Source organism: Kogia breviceps, chromosome 2, assembly GCF_026419965.1.
Source record: "Kogia breviceps isolate mKogBre1 chromosome 2, mKogBre1 haplotype 1, whole genome shotgun sequence".
Lineage (NCBI taxonomy): Eukaryota > Metazoa > Chordata > Mammalia > Artiodactyla > Physeteridae > Kogia > Kogia breviceps.
Genome location: NC_081311.1, coordinates 200284173 through 200305179, shown reverse-complemented (window position 1 = coordinate 200305179; position 21007 = coordinate 200284173). Strand labels below are relative to the sequence as shown.

The 21007-nt window shown below is 52.8% G+C and overlaps 1 protein-coding gene across 7 annotated transcripts in view; it reads left to right on the top strand.

Annotated features, from left to right (window-relative positions):
- The first annotated feature begins 10276 nt into the window (after window positions 1-10276).
- HDAC4 (histone deacetylase 4) overlaps window positions 10277-21007 on the top strand; it is a 289653-nt gene continuing 278922 nt past the window's right edge. For 2 of the 7 annotated variants that reach the window (XM_059054872.2, XM_059054871.2), the window contains exon 1: window positions 10277-10546. Coding sequence is in view for 3 of the 7 variants with exons in the window: in XM_067027304.1 (XP_066883405.1) it covers window positions 10378-10546 (169 nt within the window). In the remaining 4 variants the exon portion in view is untranslated. Of the gene's footprint in view, window positions 10547-11122; window positions 11224-21007 lie in introns of those variants that run through there. The other 5 variants (XM_067027304.1, XM_067027303.1, XM_067027302.1 and 2 more) reach the window with 4 other exon arrangements.

The following is a 21007-nucleotide window of genomic DNA, read 5'->3' as shown; positions in this document are numbered from 1 at the left end:
TTTCTTTTCAGTCATACATGGAACATTGATGAACACTGGCCATGGCCACATACTGGGCCACAAAGCAAATCTTACCACCTACTATGAATGGAACTGGGGAAAGACCCCAGGGTGGGTCTGTGAGTCCAGACCCCCTGTGGGAGAGACTTGGGGTGGAGCAAGAATCCCTGTGTGGCTCCGAGATTCAGAGCCCCCAAACCCTCTCCAGCTGGCCCACCTCTTGGAGCCACAACAGGTCCGTCCCCGTCCCTCTTCCACTGCTAGCCACCACCCCACGTTTCCAGGGGACGCTCTGCCCTCCTATTGGCTCTGGCTCCTTGTCAGGATGCTGAACCCTCAGTGGCAGAAGAGGACCCCATGTCAACACCCCTCCTCTGTGCGAGGAGAGCTCTGCTCTCGCTGCTCTGCGCCCTCAGCGTCTCCGTTCCTGCTCACGTGATCCAAGTCCACTCCTGCAATGGGAGCTGTGAGCCCTCAGTCCGGCCCACGGTGGAGTTGACCTTTGCTCTAGAAGCAAAGAGGGCTGGTGAGGCGGGTCTTGGGTTGGGCACGGGAGTGGGGGGCATTGTGCCAGCTGAGGCTTCAGAAACCCCTCCTCCTGCCCGGGGCGAGGCCACTCCTTTTAGGAGAATGCAGAGGTTGAGGTTCTCGGCACATTTTCTCCGGCACCCTCTGCGTTCAGAATCTCTTCCTTCCCCGCCAGCCTCTTGGCTTTAGCAGCAGAAACACTCACCTCCCTGCGCTCAGAGGTCGGGCTGATTTGGGGCACAGTTGGCCCTCTTCCAGTGCTGCCTTCTGCATGATGCCCCAAGGCATCCACTGGCTGGTTGGCCTTTTGTTTTCTTTCTTTCCATGAAATCAACTCCGCCATCCTTCCAATTGCGCTTTGCTCCCCATCTCCCAAGCGCTGGATGCCCACATTACTCAGAGAGCTCTCTTCCACTTTGCTCTGTGTCCACGCCCCTAGGATGCCAACCTCAGTAACTGCGGTGAACGCACACACCAGCGTTACGGCTGCACCACATCCCACCAGCAACAGGACCCCATCCTGAAGGTCAGCGTCCTAGGACCAGTTCTGGTGCCATGTCTCAGGTTGGGTCCCTGCCTGTCCCGAAGACAAGGGTTTGAGCACATGCAGTTTATTTGGGGAGGTGACCCCCGGGCATGGGATAGGGGAGTGGGGACCTGAGAGACGGAAGGAAGGCGGCCAACACAGGGTGCCTGAATGCACAGCTCACCGCTTTGGGCAACTGGGGCTCATCCTGATGGGGCCTCTGGAAAATGCCCAGAGCACCCCTCAAAGTGTCACCACTGTGAGGAGAGGAGCCTGGTGTTACCTACTCCTCTTGATCACTAGAAGTTGGTCCAGGGCACCATCTCCTCGCATATCCAGGCGGCCCTCAGGCAGAAGGCAGCAGGTGCAGCAGTGGGACCCCTGGGTGCTGGTGGTTCCGAGCTGTGAGTAGCCACGGATTTGCGGGGGGGGCACCCACGATGTCTGCTACCTGGTCTAATGTCCTTGCTTAGTTCTGTCAGTGAGTCTTTCAGTGGTAGATGCTCTCAGTGTTTGTCTGGAAAGTGTCATGATCTTACCTTCAACATTGAATGAAAGCTTAGCTGGCCCAGAATTGTAGGCTAACCCATATTTTCTCTTAGCACTTTGAAAACGTGATTTTGGCTTCTATCGTGGGGTACTAAGGAGTCTGGAAGACTGTGGGCGATCAGTCCAACTGTCATTCCTTAGGAGGGAACCTGTCATTTCTTTCAGGGTGCTTTTCGGAAAGCTTCTTTCTTGTTGGCGTTGAGCAATACCACCATCGAATGAACAGTGTGTAATTACTCTTATTTCCCATCCTCAGGACTTGGAGGATTTCCTGAATCTGAGGATCCTCTTCCTTCATTAGTTCTAGAAACTTCTCACCGTTCTCTTGCCCCTCCTCCACTCTCTCCTGCTGGAATGCCTCGCAGTGGATCAGATACCCAAGAAGCAGACCTGGAAGGAGGCAAGGATGCTTGTGCAAATGATTCATTGAGGAATTGCTCTGAGGGTAGCACAGTAGGGCAGGCGAGAAACTTAATAGACTTGTGATTTAGGCTCAAGCCTCAGCTTGGCCCAATCCCATGGGGAACTCAGTGGGGGGGGGGGGCTGCTGGTCTTTTCTACTGCTATCAGTCAGACGTTGGCCTTGGGGGCTCCCCCTCTGGGAGAAGAGGGGGTAACCTCCCAAGTATTTCCAGGTGAGGTGACTCCCTTTGACCAAGGACAGCTCTCTGGCGAAGGACACAGCTGTAAGCCCCCAGCAGGCAACTCTTCCGGCAGCTGGGGTTGGGAGTATCCCCTGGCAGAGAAGATGGGCTCAGGGCACTGATGCAGCTCTCGCTCTCCTCCTAAACCTCTGCTTCCATCTCCTCTTCTCTCTGGTCTTCATTGGGATAATTTCCTCAGAGCTATCTTCCAGTTTGCTAACAATGTTTTCTGTTATTCTAATGTGATTTTTATCTTCCCCACTGAATTTTAAATTTTAATTCACTCTGCATATCTGAAAATTTTACTTCTTTCAAAAAATTCATCTTGTCCTTTTCTTGTCTTATTCTTCTGTTGCTTATTCTTCCTTAACTTCCCTAGTTATTTCTCACACACACACACACGTATATTAAGCTCTCTTCTATGATCTTGATTTCTTGGGTGGAAGTATGATCCTGCTCTTTATTTATATGCTGACTGTTGCCCATGGTGAACTACTTCCTTTCGCATTTTGTAATTTTAGGTTGTGAGCTCATTCTGATGATGCTTTGGCTGTGGGTTGCAGTGTTTCTGTCGTCAGAGCTATTGGCTTCTGCCACACACCCCTGAGAGTACCCCATCCCTGGACTACTTTTTTGTGACCTTCTTGGCCTGAGGGTTCCAAGATCCTGCAGGTGGTGTGAATTCGAACCCAAGAGAGCAGCCCTGCAGCAAGTTCCCAGGGGACCACTTTTCCCACCGAGAGCCAAGGTGGAGAGAGAGATGCTGTTCCTCAGCCTCTGTTCCAGTGGTACAGATTTCTCCCTAGTCTGTCCTTTCACCAAGGACACAGAGCTTGAAAACCCCAGCTCCACACAGAAGCCTCACACCCAACTCTCCAGCTGGGCACTGAAACCAAAGACCTGAGTTAGGCAGCCTCAGCAAAGGGTTCCTCCTAATTAAGACATCATTGGGGAGCTTGCTAATCTTTATTTCCTCCTTCACGTTGGGCCTCTGGGGATTTCCCTTACTTTCTTGTGCACTTAGCCATGTGGTTTTAAAAATCTTATCTTCTAGGCGTCATTCCTAGGGATCTTGTAAGGAGAATGCTTTCAGGTTGTCCGAGTCCTGCTCTCTGCCCTCTCCTCTGCTGCTGAAATCAAACTGCGAGTAACAACATCTTTCCATAATGTTCCACATCTCCAGTTCTTTCTGCCCCTAACCTGAGCCCACCTGCTGATACAGCTCTTGAAACCCCCAGTTCCTCCATTCTGCCCTTCTTCTATCTCCCCTTCCTTTCTGATCCCATAGTGAGTCACAGCCCCCACTGTGGCCAACACTCGGCCTCCTCATTCCTTGGCACTTCATCCCAGCCTGCCTCCGTCCAACCATACAGGTTCTTTGCAAAAACAAAGGGCCTGGAGCCATCACAAATGCACCACCTCTGGCTCTGGCCGGGCACTTGGCACCACTCAGGCACGTCTTTCAGCCCCCTTTCCAACACCCAGCTGAGCCGTTTCCAACACACCAGGCCTCTAGCAGGCACAGGAACGCTGCCTGTTGTTATTGCTACCAGCCTGCGCTGGCCCCTGTGTCTCAGCTGTGACCTTATCTATTACACAGTTTAGGTGCCATCCCCAGCGTCCTGCCCCTGCACCTAGAAACAAGTCTCTCTTTGTACACACCTCTCCCCTTTCCCTTTGGAGTCTCCTGCCCGTCAAGGGTTTTCCTGCCTGAGCTTTTCAGACCCTCCCTTCGACCTGAGAAGAGGGGCCCCTGGCCTGGGCTCATGCTCTCCAGGACCCACTGTGGCCCTCTTCCAGCGGATCTATCCCCCAGGGTGGGAAGTGTGTGGGGCCGAGTGGTGGTACTCACCTGGGGCCCGTGCTCCCTGCTCTAGATCCTGCTCTAGGTAACCAGAGAGTAGGATTCCTAGGATTCCCTGTCCAAACAGCAGAACCTGTTTCCTGCACGCACACAGGGGTCTCTTCCCCGGGAGAGCACTCCCCTCTTCCCTCCCCCACCAGGTGGGCAGTTCTGGCCAGCTGGACGACACAGCCTGGCACCGACACTCCCTCCCTCCCCGTCCCCGTCCCCAGCCCCCCTTTCCATCACCCCTGCCCCTTGGGATCACAATGCCAAGCAGCTGCTGGCACTTAAGCCCTGTGTCAGGCTCTGCTCTGGGGGACCTAGGCTAAGACACTTGGCCATTAAATTTCTCAAAATGCAATCATGTTCAAACTGATATTCTCGCCTCCCATTCACTCACCTCTCTGCTTCCCTGAAATGTCAATGGCCTCTGACTCCAGTCCTTTCCAGCTGCCCCAGCCTCCAGCCTCCAGCCCCCGGGCCCCCTTCCTCCTGCAGTTTCTACACTTCCGTGCTCCTTGCCCCCTCCCACGACTCCACCTACGTCCTATTATATATGCTGCTGACCTTCAAGTTGTCTCTCAAAACACGTAACAGGGGAAAACAAAGAAGACAGGATCTCCACCTTTGGCAGGTTTTGCTTGGACCGGCCCAGTCGAGGTCTCCTCCACCTAATCAATGATCCAAGCCCGACACGTGGCCGGCCGGATCCGGGTGACCCTCCACACCAGCTCTCTGGTCCGTGGCCGTTCAGGACTCTGCTCACTACTGACTTCCGTTGCCTGGCTGAGCCTCCTCGTCTGCACTGAGTCTGGGGAGAGAGCCTTGGGGGCCGGGCTTCAAGCTGCAGAGAAAAGGTACCTGGAGGAGATGGAAATCTCCTCAAGATGAGCCTTGAGCTACCCTCCCGCCACCGCCCAAACATACACCTTGATCCGTCTTTGCTGCCTCCCCTCTAACTTGGCCACTCCTCGCCACGTGTCCTGCAGCCCCGCGCATCACTGACCGGCCTGACAGATCCTCTAAGCTACTTGCCCCGCGTGTTTCTGGGTTAACTTCATGTCCTTTTGGAGAATTTTTGTTTTTTAACACGAAAGCAATCCATGTTCACTGGAGAATTCAGAAAGCTGGGATGAGCAAAAGGAGAACAAAAACATCCCATACACTCGGGAGAAAGCCCTGGAATATTTTGATGGACATCTTCCTGTCTCTTCTGTGTCTGTACATGTTTGCATTTATAAAAACTGTACTGAATTGTGATGATGTTTAATAGTCTTCCTTGTCACTTAAAACTATAATATGAATTTCTTTCCATGATATTAAATCCCCTATTTTTGTAAACTTGGAGATAACAGATACAGATATCCATATATCTTCCGATCAATGTTGGACACTTTTAGCTAAATCTTTATCAACATCCATGTTAATTTCATTAGAATGAAGTTCTAGCGGTGGAGTCACAAGATGAAAGGATATGCAAAATTTTCAGGTTTATTTGTGTGTCTAGTTTGGCAGCTGTCTAAAGGTTTCTCCCTGTTGACACCGGTTGTTCAAATGTGTAATAATGTTTACTTCTTCACATTTGCTCTTATCACATAGGTAGATAAAGCATCACGCTTCTCTTAGTATTAGGGAGTAGAACTTTTTGTCCTGTTTACGGGGCATTTCTCCTTTCGTGTTCCCTCCTCATGTCCCTGCCCATCCTGCTTTTGGAATGTTCATCTTTGTCTTTCTTCTTTGAAAGCTGCTTACCTGTGAAGGAGACCAAGCTTTTCTGAAACATGGTGACCTTCCAATCATTTGTCTTTTAAACTTATTTGTGTTTTTAATGCAACAAGAAGTTCCATTCCTCCCCACCCTACCCCCATATTGGGGGGCAACTACTGCCTTCAGCACTTTTTCTTTTGAGGTTAAAATCTCTCTATAAAAGGCACAGCTCTTCAATCCCATGAGTTTTGCTAAGTGACTTCCACCCCAGTCAAGATGTATGTATAGTCACCTCCATTGCCTTGGAGAGCTCTCTTATGCCAGGTTTCCCAGTCGTTCCTCTGCCTGCCCCCCACCCTCAAAGAGAACCAGGCTTCTCATTGACATCCCCATAGATTCTTTAGGCTAGTTCCTGGATTTCATATTGGAGTCATATAGTATATAATCTTTTGTATCAGGCATTTTTTATGATGTGTTTGACATCCATTCATCTGTATCAGTAGTTCATCCTTTTTTATTGCTGAGTAATATTCCCTTGTATGAATATGCTACGATTGGGATTTATCTGGTTCCTTGCTGATTGTACCCCAAATTTTAATTGTAACATAGTCAAATTTATCAATATTCCCCTTTACAATTGTTGGTGGTATTCTCTTCCATAACTCTATAGAGATGTCCACTGACAGACTTTTCTTAGTACTTCTATGGCTTTTTTTCTTTTACTTTTATTTATTTATTTATTTATTTCTGGCTGTGTTGGGTCTTCGTTTCTGTGCGAGGGCTTTCTCTAGTTGTGGCGAGCAGGGACCACTCCTCATCGCGGTGTGCGGGCCTCTCACTGTCGTGGCCTCTCCTTGCGGAGCACAAGCTCTAGACACGCAGGCTCAGTAGTTGTGGCTCACGGGCCCAGTTGCTCCGCGGCATGTGGGATCTTCCCGGACCAGGGCTCAAACCCATTTCCCCTGCATTAGCAGGCAGATTGTCAACCACTGCGCCACCAGGGAAGCCCCTGTGGCTTTTATTTTTTAACACTTAAATCTTTATTCCATTTGATGAGGTAGGAATCCAACTTTATTCTTTTCTCTCCAAATTATTAACAAGGGTTCTATCACACTGTTTTCTCACTGACTTGAAAAGCTGCCTTTATTATATTTTAAATCCTTACAGGAGTGATGTTCAAAATATTTAGCAAACAGTACTCGCAGAGTGCACCTACTGGCTGGGTATCTGATGGAGTTCTGCTTGCTTGGGGCCCTTTCTTTACTTTCTATTATCTTCCATCGATCTCAGCCAGGACCATGTAGTTGTCATTATGGAGCCTGGATAATGTGTTTTGCTTTCTGGGAGCACAGTTTCTCCCTCATTACTCTTCTTTTGGGCTGTTCTCAAATGTTTATCCTTCCAGCTGAACTATTCAACCATTTTGTCAATTCCCATGAAGTTCCACTGGGATGTCATATTACATTTAGGTATTGAATATGTTCTTTTGCTAATGTAGATTGGGAATTTTCCATCATGTGTTTCTAATGCATATCAAGTGCTTAGCACAATGCTTGCCACATAGCAAATGCTCAATAAATACTAACATTTATTATTATTTTTTTTATTTTTTATTTTTTTTTGCGGTATGCGGGCCTCTCACTGTTGTGGCCTCTCCCGTTGTGGAGCACAGGCTCCGGACGCACAGGCCCAGCGGCCATGGCTCACGGGCTTAGTTGCTCCGCGGCATGTGGGATCTTCCCGGACCAGGGCACGAACCCGTGTCTCCTGCATCGGCAGGCGGATTCTCAACCACTGTGCCACCAGGGAAGCCCAATACTAACATTTATATTTATTGTTTAGTATACCTGAAACTTACTGGGTTTTTTTGTCTGTTTTTTGTATCTTTATAATTGGCCACTTTGCTGAACTTCTAATTCAAGATTAAAAAATTTTTTTTGAGTCTTTGGGGCTATCTTTATTTCTGATCAAAGGATTTGCTTCATTCTATTAACACTGGGATTCGTTTTCTTCTGAAACAAAACGCTTTGAGTTGGAACTCTGCACGGTGCCTTTGTAGGACGCCTCAAGGGGATGTTACCTGGTATTCGAGCTGTCACTTCCCCTTTGCCCTCAGCCACAGTGTTAGAGACCACCCTTTTATTGTGCAGACCTCTGTCAGATTGAGTTCTTCTTACTGGCTGTGAACAGGTCTCCTTTGGCCAGACGGCCCCTCAGAGACCTGCAGACGGGCACAGCCACCCAGGCCCCCATGTTCCTCTTCTCCAGAAAAGGGCATTGGGGTTCTTCTCCCCATCAGGGCCCGACATTGCCCAGATACCTCACTCCCCCGGAGGAGCTCTCAGGACTTCAGGGGAGGCCTAACTGGCACGACAAGGGGCCTACTCATTTCTCTGGATAGGATTCTACCCTTTAATTGATCCCGCCTATGATCCACATCCCAGAACTCCTCCTTCATGGGACTTTTCCTTCAGGCATGTCTCCCTCATTTTGTACTCGCTAACTGAGTTTTACTAGATGTATAGGCAGCATTTCCCCTGTATTTTCTCCTGATTGTTGTACACGTTGAATAATCTGTGAAATAACTTTGTACCTTAATTTTCATCATCTAAATGTTTCTCAGTCACTGATCTTATTTCACCTTCCATGAAAATGTGATTAGCGGCCTGCTTCCATCATTGGCCAGGTCACTAGTGGTCATTTTCTTCAGCTATGTCTTTGTTTTAAAAATCTGCAATTCACCATTTAGCTGCTTCAAAGTTAAGCTATCTTAGGCATTTCTACTTAGAACGCCCAAGGTTTTCTAATCATTACTTATTATTTCAAGATGTTATACATATTGCAAAATTGTCCATTGTGCTTTTGAAAACAGTATTTTAACCCACATAACCACATTTTTTCCTCCAAGAATCACTGATCAAGAATATTAAAATTAATCTCCGCTCATTTCTAAAAGGAAAGGCCCTCACAATAAGGAATCTCACATTCTGCCAGTCAACTTCGTCAGATACTCCATCAGGTTTCAGCTCTGTTTGCCTGTGGGATTATTCTAAGATCGATAATTAAACTGGCCTATTATCCGATTTAAGTTTTGGAGAACTTAAAAAAATCAAAAATTCCTTATTACAAAAGAAGATAACACAAAGCAGTGATTTTTTATTAAAACAGAATTGCTTCTACTTTTCTCTTCTGAAAAAGCACTTGGGCCGTGAAATTTGTAAAAGCTCAAGTTTAAGTCAATCAGTGATGAAGGTTTATCAGTGCCTTTTTTCTCGATGTAACAATGAGCAGAGGGTGTCAGATCAGGACTCTCCCTTAACCCAGCAGACAATTTCTGATAACCTTCTTACTTCTGGAAGCTTCTCCACCGCTTTTTCTTCTTTCATGACCAAGTTCTCAAGATAAGTAATGTTCGTGTTCTATTTGGCCTGCCTGCAAATCGCCTTCAGTACAGTTCTGGTCTCTGGGTTGCTGTTACAGAGCCTGTCAGCAGTAACATTGTGTATCTGAGGGAAAAAACACCCTGGGACGCAGTTCTTAAATGAGCTCCCCACATTCTGCTTTCTGGGAAAGCAGCAGCTTTAGTTAAGAGACAACATATTTAACAAAATTTGGCTGTTCAATCTCAAGATTTTTGAGCAATGGTGTGAAACATCCTGAGGTTCCAGTCTCCTGCACGGTATCAAGTTTCATGGAAGCAAATTAATTCTAGAACCATTTCAATTTAAAACATAGATCCCATACAGCACTTTTATTAAAGGAAGTGTTTTATAAACAAACAAAACAGTTCCAAAGCGCTGCAGTTTGAACACCATTGCCCTAGCCTTTTATTCTCCGGAGACTACATTCTCCAGGAGCCCCCGGCAGGGCTGTGCCCACGCAGGTCTGACATTAAGGACGGGCTGCTCCATGGGCATCACAACTCAGCCCAGTCAGCGCTTTCCCCACTCGGTGGACACACGGGATCCTGAAAAGCGTTAGGCGCCCAGAGGCTGGGAGGCTGCGTCACACCCCCGTGGAAAAGGAATTGCCAGCGGGTGGTCACCGGAGACCCCACCACGCCCTCCGGTGGGACGGCCCAACAGGTCTCCGAAGGGCATTGCGAGGGACCACGCGGTCACTTAGCACAGCACCCTTCAAATGCTGAGCACTGGGGGTGAACGGGCCGGCCGGAACTCCCGCGCGGCGTGGACGCGGCTGGGACCACCTGGGGGGCCGACCTTAGCCGCCGCCCAGGGCCAGGGAACTCGGACTTGGACTCACGCCCACAGCGCGCTCGCGCAGACCGAGTCCTCCCGCCGGCGCAGGCGCGCTGCGCCCGCCCCACGCCAGCCGGGAAGGCCAACCGGCCCTGCCCCCCCACCCCAAAGGCCGCGTTCCCGCCGCGGGGCAGGGCGGAGCCCGCCGCGCCTGCGCACTCGCCCTTCGCACCGCCCCTGCGTCTCCAGGAGCAGGCAGCACCACGTGATCACTGCCAGTACCCAAGATGGAGACCGCGGCCGGGCCCTACCGGCTCCCCGCCTCAGCCTGCACCCCGGCCTGGGCCAAGCAGGCGCGCAGGCACGCAGTCCTGACCAATGGGCCGGCGCGGGGCAGCTCTCTCGGGGCTGCGAGTGGGGCTCGCCAGGGCCCGTGTTTACAGTCACCACCCGACCAGGATCCCTGCACTTTCTCAACCGCCAAGCGCCCAGCGGCTGGCGCCTGGCGCGTCCTCTGATAGCCCCGCCCCTGGGACTGGCAGCTCCGGTAGCCAATGGGGATCGGGACGGGCGCGGGAAGGCGGGCGGGGGTGGAGCATCCCTGCCTTTCGTACAGCGTCTGGCCTGGCGGTTGGCTGCCGCGGGCCGAGGGGCGGGCGCAAGCGGGGCTGTACCCGCGGCCCCAGCGGGCCAATGGAAGGGCGGCCGGGCGCCCGGGGAGGGCGGGCGGAGGGCGGGGCCGAGCCGTAATTGACGAGCTCTTCATTAGAAACCGGGTGGGAGGGAGGGGCCCGCGAGGGGCGGTGATGCAAGGCGGCCGCGACCAATGGCTGCAGGGCCGCCGGCGGGGAGGAGGGGCCGGGGAAGCTGACGGGCGTCGGGGTTGGCCTATCAGCTCTCGGCTCGGTGCTGGCGGGGGGAGCAGCATCATGGTTCAACGTGGGTCAATTTTTTGTGAATGAGGAGGGGAGGTTGTGGGGCCGCCGCCGCGGAGCACCGTCCCCGCCGCCGCCTCGCCCGAGCCCGCGCGCCCGCCCGCCGCCCGCCCGCCCGCGCCACCGCCTCAGCCGCCTGGGCCCGGCGCGCCGCGGCCGCGTCCCCGCTGTCGCCGCCGCCCGAGCGCCCGCCCGTCGCCCGCGGTGGTGGTGGCGGCGCAGGCTGAGGAGATGCGGCTCGGAGCGTCCGCGCTGGGCTAGAGCGCCCGCCACCGCCGCCGCCGCCGCGGTAAGCGCTGCCCCGGTCCGGCCCGCGGGCCATTGTCCGCCCCCCGCTCGCCCGCAGGCCGCCCGCCGGCCTCCACGCCCCCGCCGCCCGGCCCGGCAGGTGGACGCCGGGGTCCGCCCGGCCGGCCCGGTCCGGCCCGTGCTCCCAGGCCGCGCGTGGCGCCGGCCCGCGGGTGTCCGGAGCTGAGCCGGAGCCCGTCCCGGACCTGCCCCTGCAGCCCCGGCCGGCAAGGGCCGCCGCGGGGCGGGGGCAGGACGGCCGGCGGGCCCCGGACGCCCGCACCGCTCCAGGCCGAGCCCTCGGCAGGTGGGCCGGGGGCTCCCGAGCCCGGGCGGGCGCCGTTTATGTAACTTTGTCGAGGCTGTGAGTTTGCAGAAAAACGTCCCTCCTGGGGCTGGCGGGCGGGGTGTGCCGTCGCCTGGTGTGTGCCCCGGACCGGAACGGCAGGGGTGGGGGTGTCCACGACCCGAGTGGGTGCCCGCAGGCTTCCCACAGGCCGAGCTGCGGCCCCGTCCTGCCCAGATGACGGGAGCCGCGTTTCCCGGCATTGCAAGCAGACACCACCATGGAATTAGAAGGAAATTATCTCGTATTTACATTTAGCGTTGAATTATTTGACACTGTTATAGCAGGAGATCGTGCGTATCAGTTGGAAAGGCCGGGGGTGGAACCCAGTGTACTCATTTAATGCACATCAAAAATTTGTAATAACTTGCAGCAGCTGATATGAATGTTTCCTTTATTGCATGTTGTAAATTGACCTGCTGTGACACAATTTTCAAATAAAGTGTTGCATAAATTAAACTCAAGTTATTTTAAAACTAATGACTTTCTTAACTAAATCCTAATTGCATTACTGTAGAGACCTACCTAATGGCTTGCAGCAGCTCTGCCTGCCCTCGGTGAGGGAGGAAAGGGCCTGTGTAGTTACTTTGCTTCCCTTCTTTTCTCTACTCAAGCTTCTCTGTTTATTCCCACAAACCACCTAAGCACAGGAGGTCTGGGAGTAAACATGTAAACAGCCCTCGCCCAGCGCCAGCCCAGCAAGATTGGGGGGATACTGGTGGGTTTGCACCTTGGCCTGGTTTCACTTTTTCTTTTGTAATGTGATGGTGGTTGCTTAGAGTTTGAGTTGCTTCTGATTAATTCTGTGCTTTGGATGGGGCCAGGAAAGGTGGTGGTGGTGATTGGGCGGGCGGGGTGGGGAGCTAGGGAGAGGGATTGAATTAACAAAACTCAGCTGCTTGTACACAAATATACACTACAGCAATTACAAAGCAACAAAAGTTATTGCAGAATTTTGCAGTAACTATGGCAACACAATTACTCTATTATAATTGGAAATGCAAAATGCCACCCTCTTAGAAGTTTCATCAGAATGGAGTTTTGGATATCAAAAATATGTGAGATTTCATTTTTTTTTTTCTTTTTTTCAGGTAGCTCCTGAGAATTCTAAAATCTGTGTTCAATTATCTATTTTTAAGACCCATCAAGCTTTCCCAGATATTCTACTCCCTTGGATCTGTGGCATCTTTACCCAGAACTCACATTTGTGTGGGAGGGAAGTATTTTCCTGCCTTAAAAACACACACCCTGACACATTGTTAGACTTCTATAGCTTTCTGTGTTCTGGGCTTTTATTTTAAAGATCACATACCTTCCTAAAGAGAGCAGTAATCAGTTAGAAAAGAAGAAGGATTTAGGCGGCAGGCAGATGTAACACTGCCCTCTTTAGGGTTAGTTCTTTCTCCTTCGAGGGTAGCTGGCGGCAAGAGTGCCCCTGGGAGAGCCCTGGGCTGGGGTTGTGTGCGGGGGTGGATGACTGTAGTCTACACGGAGGCCTGCGAGGCCTAGGGACCAAGGACACGTGTGGCCTAAGCAGCCCTGAGCCAAGAGAGGATGTTCTGTGGTCAGCAGCTTCACAGCCATGCAAAATAAAAACCTCTCAATGCCATGTTCTCAGAGGCCTTGGGCCCTGTTGCTGGAGCCAGATGGACAAAACAGTATGGCACCAGGCCATGTGCCACCTGAGCGCAGATCTTGACTCTGGTCAGAAACCTGCTTTCTAAGGATGCCCCTTTGGATGTTTCCTAGGAGGACTCCAGTTCTGGAAGTTTCCACACATTGTGGGGTAGCTGCAGTTGAATTTCGTTATAACTCTTTCCTTTTAACTACTGCATATTTATGTCCAGTAATCGACTTCCATTTTCCAGCTGCATTGTGAGGTTTCAATGCAGCATGAATAGCTTTGAATTCTCATCCTTTGATGTTGGGGGTGGCACCCGAGGAAAGGCGACTTTCTGCCGTCTTAATTGCCAGAGCAGAAGAAACATTTCATCACTCTTGGAGAATTCGTCCGTACCGTTCTCTATTGAAAACGCTGGGTTTTCATCACCCGGAAGCTGCCGTGAGAAATAGATTGGTACCTGATGGAGGGAGGGAGCGAGGGAGATGCAGAGGATGGGAGACAACTGCCACTGGGGGTCGCGGGGCGACGGGATGTGGCCGGGCTTTGGGTCCCTGGACCAGAATCACTGCCTGTACAGCTGGGGGTCCATGCCGGCCCAGCCTCTGTGGATGGTCCCTCACTCCATGGCCTGAGAAGCTGAGCCTGAGCCCCCGCTGTTCTAGGCAGAGGGCGAGTTCCTGCCCTGGTGGTTGCAGCCCCCGCTGGTCCTGGGGTGGGGCCCGGGGAGCCAGTCTGGAGGGGGCTTGGTTTCAGTCTCAAAAGACAGTCAGCATGTGCTCTGGTGTGCAGTGGGCTCAGGGCTTTTGGCCTTGCCTTAGAGGAAGGCACAGCATCTCTGGTTCAAGTCAGATGAGGGGCCCTGTGTCAGAAGTGATGCTGCATCTTCTCACACCTTGGCAGCGTGTGTTCACGGAACGTTTCTTTTGGGAGAAGCATCACTGATCTGAGATCAGCGAGTTCTGTTCGTAAGGTCATTTTCTCCCCTTGGGCTTGTGGAGCGAGGAGGTGGGGCGGGCGGACCTGTTTAGGGAGCAGGTGGCCCCTCTGCTGCCTTTTCTGACCGACGTGCCTTCTCCTCACTTTCCAGGAGGAAGGGCCAGGGCCCTCCACAGGCTGCCTCCACAGCGACCCTCCACACCGCCGTGGGGACAGGTCAGCTTCTGTAGCAGCAGATTTGGAAACCAGACTAGTTTTCCTCTTTCCTGGTGGGGAGATCATGATATTCGTACAGTTGACCCTTGAACAGCATGGGCTTGAACCGTGCAGGTCCACTTACCTGTGCACTTTTTTCAATTCATACTGTAGTACTGTACAATCTGTGGTTGATTGAATCTGGGACGTGGAACTGTGGATACGGAGGGCTGACTGGTAACTCAGGTTTTCCACTGTGTGGGGTGGTCGGCACCCCTTACCCCCAGGCTGTTCAAGGGTCCACTGTAAATGTAACATAAACCGGTAGCTACTGTTTAATGAGCACCTACTTGGGGCTACAAGCTGTCATAAGTACTTGCCATGTGTACCCCGTTTCTCTCTCTCCACAGCCTCAGGAGGTGGCTGCTACCACACCCATTTTGCAGAGGAGGAACCTGAGACAGATGTGAAAATGTAGCATCTGGTACCCCTTGCTGTGTTGAGTCCCAGATGTTGATTCTCTCTTCCGTGCCTCCACTTCCGGGCCCCTGACAGTCTTGAATTTGAAGTTAAGCATTGCCCATCGAGGTGTTTGGGACAGTGTAGCCTCTTTGAGAAGAGGACAGTTTGGAATACCTTTTAGGTTTAGTGTTGCATTGAGTGGTGTCAGAGATGTCATAGGTGATTCTGTGTTTCAGTAGGGTCTGGGAAATAATCCTGGCTTTCTCATGCTGTCCTCTGTGCTGTGTGTGGCATTGTAGAACTGGAAAGGATCTGAACAATCCTTTCGGCCGGGGTTGGCTGTGTCCCATGCTTGGATCTTCTCCTGAGGCTGCATGGGGGCAGGTGAGGGTAGTGGAGGGCACCTGGTGCCCCACGTCCATTTCAGCCAGAGGAGGCTGGCCTTCACTCTTGTCTGTAGGATTATCTTGGAAGAAAGTTTCAGAAACTTAGAAAAATCACTGACTTAATCCCTTTTCCTTTAACACCAAGCCAGAAACTTTAAAGAAAATATTGACAGATTTAACAGTATAAGAATTAAAGAAAATTCTCTTTGTCAAAAGACTCCATAAGTGAGGTTAAGTGACAGTGAGAGAAAAAAAATCTACAATGTATTATGCCTATATATGCTCAGTAGTCAATATGTAAAGAGCTTTTGCAAACCAATAAGAAAAGGATGAGCATCCCTCTTGCATGATGAGCAAAGCACATAAATCTGCAAATCCCAGTGGCTAATAGTAAAAAAGACGTAGCTTTACTAATAAAGAGATTTAGCAGAAAGATTTTGTTTATGCCCACTATATTAGCATAGGCTAAGTTGCTGACCTTTGAGCCTATGCACAGATTTCCACAGGATGAAAATACCACAATGTGTTTAGTAAGTATCACCTTTATAAATAATGTAGCAAAATAACATCCTGTACGTATCTGGATATCCGTGCGCTTATCTTACCCCTTCCTAAGAATAAATTCCAATAAGTAAAATTGCTGGAACAAAAGGAATGACCATATAAAAATTTGAGACATAAAACTTTTCTGGAGAGTAACTAAATAATTAATAATTAACAATAGCCAAAACTTATATTGTGCTTACTGTGTGCCAAGCCCTATTCTAAGCACCTTCCATGTATTAACTTATTTAAATTTTACAAAACCCATGTAAGATAAAAATTATTATTATCCCCACCAACAAGCACCATCAAGAAGTGTGCAGTGTGTTAAGTGAAAAAAGCAGGTCCGGAAAAGGACCCACCCCTTCTGTTTTTTAAGAACTTGGGTCTCTAAAGTGATAACAGTGGTCTTCTGGGGTGTCAGGAAAATGGGATGTGAGTGACTTTCATTGTCTTTTTATACATGTTGGTATTGTATAAATTTTTCTGTAAGCCTGTGTGACTTTTTAATAGTAATACTTTTTTTTAAAAAGGCTGATATTTCCATGGGGGGAAAATACTCTTCAACCCCAGTATTTATAAAGGAGGAAAACCAAGTCCTTAGTAAGTTGATACATATACTTAACATTGGAAGAATTTAGGGGATTTGTTTCTCTGACTCTTGTAAGCTCTCCAAGGCAGTGCTGGCCTCCTGGGTCTGGGTGGGCTCTGGCCCAGGTTGTGCTGCCAATGGCACCTAAGTGGTCTTGACCAAGGCAGAGCCGTACCCGTCATTACCATGCTCAAAACCCTGTCATGTCTTAGGAACCTGGAAGGCCTGCGTCGTCTGATAGCACCTGTCCTGCTCGCTGAGCTTCAGCCCCTACCTGCTTTGCTTCCTTGCTCTCTGTAAGCCCCCTTTGGCCCCAGGGCCTTTGCACACACTGTTTCCATTTCTTGGAACTTCCTCTCTTCATCTCTGTCTTCTCTGATCCCTCGATCCAAGCTCAGCCTTTGGTCCCCTGTTAAACATGGCCTCACATCCTTTTTACTCCTTCCCAACAGGATCCGCTTGTGTAATTTCAATAGCTCATTGCGACATTAGTGGTTTAATGTCACCTCTTTTACCAGCGGGGGGGGGGGTTCCACGGGGTGGAGGGGCCCCAAGGGCCTCCTGCCTGCTTTGTGCCCAGTGCCTGGCAGCGCCTGAATGAATGAACGAATGCGTGGCTGGATGGATGCATGGCGCAGCGAAGGCCTTGGGAGGAGAGCCTGGATGTGGACTGGTCCTCTGGCCTCATAGCACCTTCTGGTATCTGCCTGTGCTCTGGAATTGCCTGCTTCCTTTCTGCCTCAATCTGGGAACTTCTTGGTTCTGATTTTGGAGATTATGTGCTTTTAAGTAGCTGCAGTAAATACAACTGAAGTGGGTTTTTGTGATGCAGAGAGGAACGAGAGGAAGAAGGGCCTTAAACACCCAGCCATCAACTGGCAAATGGAGCCATTGTGCGTGCGGCCCAGCCAATGACCACGTCCCTCGGCCAGATCACCCAGGGTGCCCGCGTTCCAGGTGGCCAGCCGCTCCCCTGCTTGTTTGAAATTGGAATTAATGACGTTATTTAATCATTTCTTATTTAACCTCACAGTTTTAGCACGATACCTTCCTATGGTCGCGTCTGTAAACATTTTGGAGTCCGCTCTGTTTAAAAATGCGAATGTCAGGCTGTGTTAGTTTACTGTTCTTTGTGAGGTATTCTGTCTGCATGGGTCAAGCGCTTTTGTTGGGTCGATGTTTGAGGTTGCGACGGTTTGGCAGCTCTTAGGGCCTAGAAGCCTCGAGCTGGCCTCCCCGGTGGGAGTGCCGCCCTGCCCGTGGTTGGCGGAGCTGTATTTTCTCGCGGGAGCGGCCATCAGCTGGTGCGCCTGCCGCTGTTGGCTGGGGCGGGTCTTCCGCAAACTTGGGAAGAGAAATTTTGGTGTCTCCCCCCTGCCGCTCCCGGCGGCCTGTCTTGGGTGGCGGAGCCGTGGCTGTGGCGGTGGTAGGGAGCCTGTCCCTTAAACGTTTCTGATTGGTCGGTTATAATTTTGCAAATACTAAGCCCGCACCTAACGCATGTAGGAAGTCTTCCGTGAGAGCGGAGGAGTTGCACAGATGCTCCTGTGCTGGGGCGGGCAGAGGCAGGTCCTGTGGCCCCGTCTCGGGCAGGAAGCCCTGAGCCGCAAGGAGCTTGGACGTCGGTGGGGACAGGGTAGGCGTGGGGATAACCACACACAGGTGCACCAGGCCGTGGGAGGCTGGGGGGCAGGGGCCCTGCGGCGGGCAGCAGGGGTGGAGGAGCCAGGTTCAGAGGAGGGAAGACAGGAGGGCTGGGAGTGGAGTGTGGTCCACTTCAGCTGGAGCAGCGGGGCTGCCGCAGGGGGGAAAGGCCGTTGGGCCAGATGGTGGCCCCGCCCTGAGGGCTTCAGGGCCGCAGCGCGGGAGGAGGGACGAGCGGGACCTACAGACAGGCTGGCTGCCTTGGCGCTTCACGTGTGTGCAGGCTGCTTATGCGCAACCGAGGCTTCTGACCCTCTGCTCGCCGTTTCCCGCGAGGTGCCACGTGCCTGGCCTCTGCTGCTCTAACCTGGTCGAGGCCCCCGCGGCCTCTGGCCCAGCCGGCCCGTCCCAGGACTGCGTGCTTGCAGCTTGGCGCGGTCCCCCAGGCTCTGGCAAGAAGCTAGGGCTGCCCGCAGCAAGGGGGGCTGGAGTATCCTCAAGTGAGGTGGCTCTTCTTTTCTTCCTTCTCTCCCCGCTCCCCCCACCCCTCTCTCCCCTCCCTCTCCCCCCTCCCTCCCCCTCCCCTCCCTCCTTCCTTCCCTCCTTCCTTCCTTCCTTCTTTCCGCCAGTGTGACTGAGAGCCCCCTTCTAGGTCCGGGACTCCTTAGAGTAGCCGTCAGGACGCGGACCCCGGGCGTCAATGTTGGGAACACTTTGGAAGGGACTTGAGCCAGCTTCTCCTCCATGAGGAGTGAAGACTTGCTTCTGAGCCCCCGCAGGGGCTTTCCTGGCAGACACTGTGTCATCGGGTGCCTTGGCTGAAGCAGGACCCCAGCAGATGGGCAGAACATGGTGAAGGGCAATGAGCAAGTTGGCGGGCGGGGATGGGTGTCGGTCTTCCGAGGTGATGCTCAGGGCTCCCCGCAGAGCTGACGTTCCAGCCCCACGAGGGCTGAGGGGTCAGAGGGGCCTGATGAGCCTGCCCGCACTCCACCTCTGGGGCCGTGGACACGGGGGGTGGGAGTGGAGCTGTCCACTGGGGCCTGCGACCCTCCAGCGCAGGGGCCTGTGGTTGATGAGTGAAAATTAAGAGTATAACCACTCTCGGGGGTGTGGCTCTCGGCCATCGTGGACCTTTACCAAGAGTCGTAAAGAAGCGGTAGGGAAGCGCCACAGTGGATCAAAACCCTCACCGCTCTAAAATTCACATAGGATTTTGCACTGAAAAGGCCATAAGAGGAGGTTTCAGTCCCATTCTTTGGAAAAACCTTCCTTTGCCAGCGTAGGGGCTGTGGTGTAATTCCTTCCCGGCCCTCTGGGTTGGAGGGACCCATCGGAGGACACTGCACGGGGGCACTTAAGTGCCTAATTCTGTTTCCTCGCGAGCGCCTTGTTTTCCTTTCACTTTTATGGCCCAGGTCTGGCCAGTTTTGCAGCAGCCTGAGCGCATCCCCTGCTGCTCCCCGACCCCGCCCGCCGTCAGCCTGGGCAGCAGTCGACCTGCGACATCCTCGGTGTCGTTTCTGCTGAGAGTCCCGCAGGAGCACCGGCTGGGCGCGCAGCTGCAGGCGGCCTCCTCTGCCCCAGCGGCCCCCGCTGGAGGAGCGTCCATCTCACTCCCCGGGGCTGATGGAGAGCTGACCGTTTGGGATTTGGAGTTAACAAACAGTAGTGTTGAAACGCATCCCCTAAATCCTTCCCTGAATGACAGTGTCTTCTGTGTCGGAGTGGATTGTGTTCATCCAAATGTGGGTTGCATTTTGGTGGAGCTACGATTTTCAGAATTCCTCTAAGGAAGGAGGGGACAGAGCTGAAAGAGCAAGGAGGCATGAAGTGGGCCTCTGCTCTTGTTTCAGGAGCCTTCTTCTCCTTGTGGCTCCTCGGGTTGCCTTAGGTGTGCGGGGCTAAGGGTGTAGCCTGTGGACGTGTTAATTCTGTTTATCGTGGCGCTGATTGGCCTGCAGTGTACGAGAGGGTTTCCGCAGACATAGGTGCTTTGCTTTCCGAGGCTCGGGGGTGCTGAGGGCAGAACATGGGTGTTGAGGCAAGCCGGGCTTGAGAGCTCAGCTCCACCGTGGCCTCACCTGGCTGCTGTTGCCTGTCTCTTCAGGAGGATGGGAGGAGGGCTCCTCCCTGGAGGCCGAAAGGGGGTGGTGGGACCGTGAGCCTCTCCCTGAGGTGCGGCTCCTCTCTGCATTTCTGCGGGCAGGTCTCAGGTGGGATGTTGTCTGCAAGGGGAGGGCTGGTGACTGGGCCTTTGATGTCTGTTACGTAACTGCAGGAGTCCCTGACCCTAACTCCCCGCGCGCCTGCGTCTGCGGAAGTCATGGCCAGGTGAGTGTGTCCCCGAAGCACCTCAGTCACATTTGGGAGTGAGTCTGTGTTTGTCCTTGCACGCACTCTCGTAGCTCACAGAGACCCCATTCTTGAAAGCTCAGCAGCAGCCCTTCGACTGTGCGTGGAGCACCCTCGGGTCCGAGGGCGCTGCCCTGCGTGTTAGGCGCTTGGCGCGTGGGGCCTGGACGGGGCGGTGGCTGCCCTGCTGCACTTGGGCCGTGGCTGCTGTGTGATTCGTCCCTGGGTCGGAGGTGCCGAGGTCCCGCCCCGAGCGTGATCCGTGAACAGGGCTGATGGACGTTTCGCACCGTCTTTGCTGTCCGTGGTGCTTCCTGGTGTCCAGAAAAGGGGGCGTCCTGGGACGATGTGAATGTGTGTTACAAACCCAGTAGCGAGTTTGCTCGTTTTCCCTGCTCTTCACTGTTGTTTATCAAGCGCCAGCAGGGCCCCTTAAGGACAGCATGCCCCTCACCTGCAGCTGGCCTCAGAAGGCTGCCCCACGTGGCAGGAAGGGGCTCGAGGAAAGCTGCGTGGCCTGAGTGCTCAGGTCGTGGGTAGAGACCTGGGGCCGGCTCCTGGTGGCAGGGTGAAGGGGCAGTGCTCCCAGGAGGAGGGCAGTGTAGGATTTAGAGACGGGAGAGGCTGGGTGCTTCTGGCACTCCATGGGTGCAGCCCTCCATGGGGGGCTCTGTGGGTGTGTATGTGGCGGTGGGGGGGGGC